The 9,012-nt window shown below is 41.9% G+C and overlaps 1 protein-coding gene across 1 annotated transcript; it reads left to right on the top strand.

The window, feature by feature from the left end:
* Window positions 1-6,956: 6,956 nt before the first annotated feature.
* Window positions 6,957-8,286, top strand: LOC149452520 (olfactory receptor 10A3-like). Its single transcript, XM_089689184.1, has one exon. It carries the CDS (start codon window positions 6,964-6,966, stop codon window positions 7,903-7,905), a length of 942 nt encoding a protein of 313 aa, XP_089545310.1. The 5' UTR covers window positions 6,957-6,963; the 3' UTR covers window positions 7,906-8,286.
* Window positions 8,287-9,012: the final 726 nt, after the last annotated feature.

The following is a 9,012-nucleotide window of genomic DNA, read 5'->3' on the forward strand; positions in this document are numbered from 1 at the left end:
TGTAAGATATCAGACGACTTGTATTAAACTGAGCTATCTGAATATATGCTTGGTTTTTATGTAATAATTTCCTACTTTAAGATATAAAATTATATGGAAAAATGGGTTTTTAAATGTGAGTCTGTTTTACGGCTTATCTGGAATGCGTTTGAAGCCCAGTGAAGGACTGGTTTATGGCTTTATGATCCTTTTCCAAGCAATAGTCTCACAGACATACTGGGGCTAGGCTAATTGGGGTTTATAACCATGAAGCTCTCCCACTGTGCCTGATGCCTGTGATTTCTGGCATCGTACAGACCAAATGTCACTCAACAGAGAGGGAGGGGGGAGCTGATTTGGAGGGAGAGAGATACAAGATGGAGGATCCTTAGCAAGATGGATGACCGCGTCCATCTCTGTATGCACAATTGCTACAAGGGGTTGTTGCTATCCTGGCATTTTAGGGCCTCCAAAACTGTGATAGGTAGTCAGGAAGTGTAATGAGGAAATAAAGCCCTTTAAAAGCCTGACCGTGATTATTGGGTTTTGGGGTCCTGTACTTGGCTAGACTGCCAAAAAGTATCTCACATGTGGTATCCCCATACTCAGGAGAACTAGCAGAATGTATGTTGGGGAGTAATTCCACATATACCCATGGCATGTGTGAGCAATAAATTATTTAAGTGACAATTTTTTTGGTAATTTTCCAAATACGTGGTAAAAAAATAAATTCTTCTATTAACTCAACATGCCTCTCAGCAAATAGTTTGGGCGTCTACTTTCCAAAAAGGGGTCATTTTGGGGGGTGGAGGCATTTTATGCCCAGCATTAGAAGTGTATGCTACATATCACTCACTCTTCTACCCACCTGAAGACCAAGCCTTTTTCTGACACTTTTTGTTCACATGAAAACAATCTGTATTTTTGCTAGGAAATTACTTTGAACCCCCAAACATTATATATTTTTTAAAGCAGACACACTAGTGAATAAAATGGTGGGTGCTGCAATTTTTTATGTCACATAGTACTCATGCAGGGATTTTTCAAATGCAAATTTAAAAAAAAAAATACACTTTTCAACATTTTAATTTAATTTCACTGGCCAATTGTCCAATTATTTGGTAACATGTAAAAGATGATGCTATGTCGAGTAACTAGAAACCAAACATGACATGCTTTAAAACTGTGCATTCCCCATGCAATGGTGACAAACTGCATACATTTTTAATATCCACAGGCAATGCTTTAAAATCCTTTACAAGCTAACATTTTAGATTTACAGAGGAGGTCTAGAATTACTGCTCTTGATCTGACGTTCGCAGTGATACCTCACATGCATGGTGCAACCGCTGTTTACATACAGGCACGGGGTTAACGTTCACGCACGCAGGTGTGCAAGTACCGGGGAGGGGGGGCACTGTCCCTTTCATTTCTTTATTTTAAAATCACTTTTAATGCTATCACAGGGAATGCAAATATCCCCTTATAACTTCAATGGGCATTGTCATATACACCCTGTTCCAAATTATTTAGGCAAATTATATTTTTCTCATTTACCTAAATAATTGATGTAAATAAAAGTCAGCATAATCTCATGTTATCAACTATTAAGAGTACAAATCACATTTTATTGAACAAACCTCCTAATGATAACAAGATTTTTTAAACATAAAACACTTCCAATGCACTGTTCCAAATTATTACGCACAGGAAGTTTCAAAACACTTTATAGGTTGTAAAGAACTGAAAATTGTCATTTGTTGTGTTTGCAGCATATTTACTGAAATCAAAAGCTCTGGGAGCCGCAAAACCATTGCAACATTTAAAACAAATCCGACACTGCATATATTGCGAAAAGCGCTCTGGTCATGAAGGGGGTTTAAGGGCCCAGTAAGCAAAGGGTTAACCAGGGCCACAGTGTATCGTCATAATCACAATCATAGCCTTAGGTCAGTGGTGGGCAACCTTTTTTTTCAACTGAGCCAAATCTCGCCAAAACCACGATTGAAATTTATTTTGAGAGAAACATTTTTAAAACTGAAAATACATCCCCCATATAGTAATTCATCCCCCATATAGTAATTCATCCCCCATATAGTAATTAATTCATCCCCCATAGTAATTCATCCCCCATAGTAATTCATCCCCCATATAGTAATACATCCCCCATAGTAATTCATCCCCCATATAGTAATTCATCCCCCCTATAGTATTTCATCCCCCCTATAGTAATTCATCCCCCATATAGTAATACATCCCCCATATAGTAATACATCCCCCATATAGTAATTCATCCCCCATATAGTAATTCATCCCCCATAGTAATACATCCCCCATAGTAATTCATCCCCCCTATAGTAATTCATTCCCCCTGTGTCAATTCACTTACCTTTGCTCCGCGCCTTCCTCTAGCTGTGTTCCCGCGCCGTTCTGGTCTTCAGGGCGGACTGTGAGAGGAGAGGAGTTCGTCACGCTGCCCCGCCTACATCCTGACAGCCAATGTTTGGAGGAGGGAGGGGAGCGGGCGCCCGGCACATAGAAGAGCTGCATTAAAAGAGCCGCGGCTTGCCGACCCTATTGCCTGTCACCTGGTGGGCAGTGTGCTCCGGAGCCGCAGGAAAGGTGAAAAAGAGCCGCATGCGGCTCCGGAGCCGCGGGTTGCCGACACCCGTACTAGATGGAGTAGCTGCAGCTGCAGGCATCATCCTGGTATAACCACTCAAAGCCCAATGAAGTACCAGTACATCGCTGGTCCTTGTTGAGTGTATATGCTATGTTCTTTTTTTTTTATGCAGCCTGTGGGCTGAATGAAAAAAAGAGAAGAAATCTCTGCCAGAAAAAGTGTGTTGTATGCTTACCATTAGAATATACCTCCCTGCATCCACCCACTCCTAATGGTGGGCACACATGAAATGTTCCAACAAATTTTATAAAATATATATGTCGAAGCATAGGGGCCATCCATTCACTGGCAACCCCAGGCCCCCATGCTTCAGCACATATGCTCTTTTTTTAACTGTGGATGAAAAATCTCATTCAACAGTACTGCACACACCTACTTATGTATATTCTGAGAGCAAGACCCTGTTGCTGTCAAAATAAACAAGTCAGTGCTGCAGCTGAATGACATTCCTGCAAAGAAAACAGCAATGGTCAAAAATAAAACAGTAACACAATAAAACAACTTTTTTATTGAAATATCTCTGCCAGAAAAAGTGTGTGGTATGCCCACCATTAGAATATACTTCCCAGCATCCATCCACTTCTAATGGTGGCACAAATGAAATGTGCCAACAAATATTATTACATATATATGCCGAAGCATAGGAGTCATCCACCCACTGGCCACTCCAGGCCCCATGCTTCGGCATATATGCTCTTTTTTAACTGCGGATGAAAAATCTCATCCAAGAGAGCTGCCCACACTGACTTATGTATATTCTGAGAGCAAGTTCCTGTTGCTGTCAGAATAAACAGGTCAGTGCTGCAGCTTTGCATTCCTGCAAACAAAACAGCAATGCTTAACAATAAAACAGTAACAATAAAACAAAAAAATTGTAACAGTGAATTGAACAGTAACAACAATGACAACAAAAAAAAAACTATAATTATTTTTGTTGTTTAACATTTTTAATTTTGGGGGGATTTGTACTTTTTTTTTAACTTTAACTTTTTAAAACAGATTGTAGGGCCTCTCCAAATGCGATAGCCAGTTTCCTGACTACCTAACATCTTTTGAGACCCTGTATAATTATGTGCCCTGAATTGTGCCATGCTGTACACTATACTAATACTCCACTAGTGTATGGTAGCGATGGAAGCAGTTCTTCAAGCAGATACCAGGTTGGCCAGATCAGAAAGGACACGTCACGCCTAATTCCATGTCTGCTACAGACACAACATCTTTTTTGGAGTGCACTTTGGGTTGGGTTACCAGGCATGGCACCAGAAAAAAATGCCTCTCATGCAGCAGGTTAACTGCATCTGGGTCGGGGTTTGAGGCACAGCACCTTCTGGATGCAAAAGGGCCATGATGATCTTTCCTGGAATTTTAGGAAGCATCCACTATATCCAGTTGCTTTGTAAAGCACAAAAGCATTATATAGAGCCAATTTAATTAAATAAACAGACACTTTTTTTGTACCAGCGTCTGGCTTTTCAAGAAAGTATGGCTTCATCATCTGGTCATTGAAGTCCACCCCTCCCATGTTAAGGTTATAGTCGTGGACCCAGAGGGGCTTCTCAACAACACCAGCTGCCATGGTAATTTGGATGGTCATATCTGAATAAATGGAAGACAGGACGAAAACATCCCGTTTGTCCTTCCACTTCACTGTGAGCAATTCTTCATTTCTCAAACAGGCTTTTTTCCCCCTTTCTAAGACGGGTATTTACAAGCCGTTGGGGGAACCTCCAGCGATTAGGCTACTCAGTGCCACATGCGCCAATTCCAAGCTTGTACAAATGTCTAAATAGTGGCACGCTTGAATAAAAATTGTCCGCGTATAAGTGATACCCCATATGGACAAAAGAATGACACCAAGTCCCAAATTTTCTTGCCACTGCTCCCCATGTAGTCTGGGCATCATAATGTATGTATAGCCTGTTGCCCTCTCACAGGTCTTATACATCTTGACCCCATATCTGGCACGCTAGCTGGGGAGAAATTGTTTGAATGCAAGGTAGCCAGAAAAATTAATGAGTGAATCATCAATGCAGATGTTTTGCTGGGGAGTACAGACATCTGCAAACTTTTGGTTAAGGTGATTTACGAGGGCCGAATCCACAATCAATGCATACAGATCTTCCGTGAAAAACAGCTCCACTAAATCAAGGGAAGTATTTAAATTTGCTGTTTCCACCTGAATTCAGGGTTGGGCCGTGAATGGGGGAAGTAATGGTGCTGCAGAATTTGTGGGCTGCCAACTGGGATTTGCAAGCACATCCGGAAGGATACTAGGGGCTCTATGGGCCTGTGTGTGAATTCTTGGTGGCTGCGGGCAGGGCTGCTGTTAGAAACCACGGGGCACCATACAGCCAACCTGACAGCCCCCCTCAAACAAAATACATGTTACTATGCTTCATTTAAGAATGAACACAGTGAGTGATCAGTACTGATTTTTCATTGTGTTTATTCAGGATAGGAAGCAGGTTATAAATGTGACACTTCCACGCTCTCCATCCAGAAGGATCCTATTGTGTGCCTGCAGCTGCTGGTGGGAAGGAGAGGAGGGAAGCCGGCAGCACTGCAAGGTAGGGGCACACAGGGGGTCTTGAACAACAGGGGGGACGTATAGTGCACAAAGAGAGTTACAGGTGCAGCAGGGGCAATTACTGGAACCAATCCCCAGTATGGCTCACTCTGCAGCAGCTGAAAGCCAGTGGGAGGGAGAGGAGAAGAAGCCAGCTTTCAGCTGCTGCAGAGAGGACCATACAAGGGATTGGTTCCAGTAATTACCCCCCCACCCCACCATGCTGATCACCCACCCTGCTCACAACCGATTCACCCAGCTGCCTGGGCCCCCCTGCTGCCCTGGGCCCTGTACAGGAGGGCTGGTGGTACCCCTTTATCCACGGCCCTGGCTGCGGGACACTACTTGTGCTCACCACCACACCAGCTTGTACTGCACTTATGGGACTCACCGCATCACCAAGTGATACTGCAGTGCTGGTATGTGAATGACCAGGATGTACTAGGTAGCTGGTGCTTGCCAGTTCACCAAAAGGAAGAGTGGCACTAGTACTGGCACTCTGCTGCATATGAGAGTCATCATGCGTTTGTACCACCTCAGCAACCTGGGAACGGGTTAGGGACACCTGATCTTAGCAGGGACCTCTTCTCCATCATCTGAGCTATCTGTCAGGGTGCCACTGCTGTCTACAGGTTTGCATTCTGAGCAGTGAGGCGTCCCCTTCACTCTTACTTGACATACTTAAAATCCTGTAGTCCTCTTCACTACAGTACCTTTCCACTGACATTTTGATACCTAGCGCGACTCACAGGAAAAAGAGGACCTGGCTGTCAGGGACTGCTTGAACCACTACAAAAAAATTTACCAGCAAGTGCTAACAGATCAGGCCTGTTAGCACTGTGAACACTGCATTCTTGTGTGCAATGTATCAAGTGACAGTGATCTACTAACACTGAACTTGCTGGGGGAGAACGGGGGGGGGGGGGGTTAAGGGTAGGGGCTAAAAGCAGGTGCTGCCAAATGCCAGGGCTGATCCCGCTAATGCTGCATTTTTGGGGTATGCTGGTATAGTGCTGGTCTGATCAAAGATATTGATCCATTCAGACACTATACTATTGTGTATGTTAGCGTGTTCCTGGCAATCAAGGGGTTAAATGTGATTACTGGTGTACTGACGGGCAGTCTGACGCTATCTGGGAGGGGCGCTAACTGACGTTAACTGACGCTAACGCTATCCGAAGTCTCCAGCGACGCTAATACAGTGATCAGCAAAAAAATCTTTACACTGTACTAATGACACTGGTGACAGGGCAGTGAAGGGGTTAACTGGGGGGGCGAACAAGAGGTTAAATGTGTCTTAGCGTGTTCTAACTGTAATTGTGTGCTGCCTTTACTCATGTTTTGTGTTGGTTTTTCTCTCTCTGGGACAGAATGTGCCCAGAGAGAGAAGATGTAATCACTTCCTGTACCTGTGTAACTGTCAACAAAGGACAGGAAGATCCCTGATAGGACAGGGTTTATTCATCTGACTTGGGCTGGATATCACTGTCCTAAATTGTATGATTGATCCCTCGGGGATCAAATCACAGCACCCACGGGTGGCCCCCTCTGTCCCCCAAAAACCGTGATTTTGCGTACCCGTGCCACTGCGCAGCAGTATATTAGCTATACGGTGGTGTGGAAGAGGTTATTGATACTAAACTCTTATTAAAGATACTATATTAAAAAGGTTGAACTTCCCTGCAGGAGGATGACCATTTTTATGTCCTTGTGCCAACTCTTTTTTGAAGACATGTGTGAAGACAACCAAACTGAAGTAGCTGAGTTTTTACTTCTTGGATTTCAAAACTTCCATACATTGAAAAGTCTTCTCTTCATTGTGTTTTTCCTATGCTATGTAGTGGCATTAAATGGGAATCTCATCATCATTCTTTTAATTTCGATTAATGACCATCTTAAAATCCCAATGTTCTACTTCCTCAAGCACTTGGCAATATCTGACCTAATATTAACCACCACCATTATCCCAATGATGTTAGAAGTTATACTAAAGGATGGAATTACAATTTCTGTTACTGCCTGCATTATTCAGACGCATTGCTTCACTATTATTGGAATTGTGCAATGTCTACTTATTGCAATTATGTCCTATGATCGATATTTGGCCATATGTAACCCATTGCATTATAATTCAATCATGGATCCCCATATGTGTCTTCAGATGGTTCTTTGGACCTGGTTGTTGGTTGTCTTTGTGTCGGGTGAATTTGTTTTGGTGTATCAGCTACATTTTTGTGGTGGGAATAACATTGACCACTTCTTTTGCGATTCTGGTCCAGTGATAAAGCTCTCTACCTCAGATAGGTCCCTTTTTGTATTAGTTGATCTTATTCTTTCCATTTTAGTTATTTTTCTTCCTTTTGCCTTTATTATTGTGACCTATGTCTTCATCTCCTTCGCTATATTACAACTTTCTTCAACCAATGGAAGATGGAAAGCCTTTTCCACATGTAGCTCGCACCTGACCACTGTGTGCACATATTATGGGACCTTGATGACTATATATTTGACACCATCTGATAAAAGATCACCTAATACAAACAAATTTATGTCTTTCTTCTACATTGTAACAACGCCACTGATGAATCCTATTATCTACAGTCTGAGAAACCAAGAGATCAGAAAAAGCTTTAAAATGTTTTTAAGAAATATTAAAACACTTAATGTACACTGAAGCTAGTGGACTGGAACAAGGGCTTCATAGTCCATGTTAGGTGTCTAGTTTTCGAATCTTTGACTTGATCTTTTAACCATTGTTATTTAGGCATCCAAAGAGGTTAAAGCTGAACTCCGTGTGATTTTGGACTGGATTACTAAGCGGCAGTAGCTTTGTTTTTCTAACAAGTGATTGACTGCAAGCTCTTCGGCTGTTAACTCCTTAGCTAATTATTTTACTTTTTCAACTTCTCTTAGGTTAGAGTTGATTGGAGGAATAGTCACTTAGGGTTTGTTTTGTTTTTTAATGGGGGTGTAATAAAGCAATTGTGTATTTTTGGGGTGGCCATTGGTTTTATTTTGTGATAATAAAGTGTTCTTTTATTTTTGGATAATTAGAGCACAGAAGTTACTGTCCATTTGTTAGCTGACTAATTTTCCTAAGGAATCCAAGCTGAAAATGTTAAGTTAAGGTGGATATAAAGTGGCCCCACAATTTGGCAGCAGATAAAACATGCCTAAATGTGAAGACAAAAGGCATACACATGTGTCTTCCCCCCAAAAAAATTGCTGCTACAGCCCTTAGATGTATGGAGGGGTAAAAACTAGCAAGTGGTATCACAGTTTAAATGTAGCACCAACAGGCATTAAATCAGAGATTTAAGCCATAGGTTAGTGTCTTTCTGAAAAGAAAATTAAAGCTGGACCCTATATGTTTGAGAAGGGAAAAAAGGCCACTACATTACAATTTGTTGGTGGCACCAACAGGTAAATGCAGAGTCACAAATCACAGGATGAAGTCTTTCTAATAAAATTCTTACAACTCTCAAATATGGTTGGGCAAACATTGACCAGTAGCACTACAGTTTAGTGAAGAAATAAGCAAAAGCAGACAGATATTGCACATAGATTTATTAATTAAAAATTGGAACTTTAGCTCTTTATAAAATGCATGTTTTCTTTTTTGTTACACAAAGGAGGAGAAAGAAGACAGGTGCTAGAAGGAGGATAGTTTATTACTAGGCAGCACCATTGATTCTTACAAGAAGTATGACTTGTTTAGATGCAATGTTCAGCAGAGGGATCCCTGCCATCAGGAAACACCACAGTTGGGTGTTTCAAAAGG

The sequence above is a fragment of the Staurois parvus genome, unplaced genomic scaffold (assembly GCF_062004578.1).
Source record: "Staurois parvus isolate SC_StPar_1 unplaced genomic scaffold, SC_StPar_1.0 ptg000470l, whole genome shotgun sequence".
Lineage (NCBI taxonomy): Eukaryota > Metazoa > Chordata > Amphibia > Anura > Ranidae > Staurois > Staurois parvus.

Bases quoted from the DNA above. Each gene is read 5' to 3' on its own strand.
- LOC149452520 (XM_089689184.1), top strand. From the start codon at position 6,964: ATGTGTGAAGACAACCAAACTGAAGTAGCTGAGTTTTTACTTCTTGGA.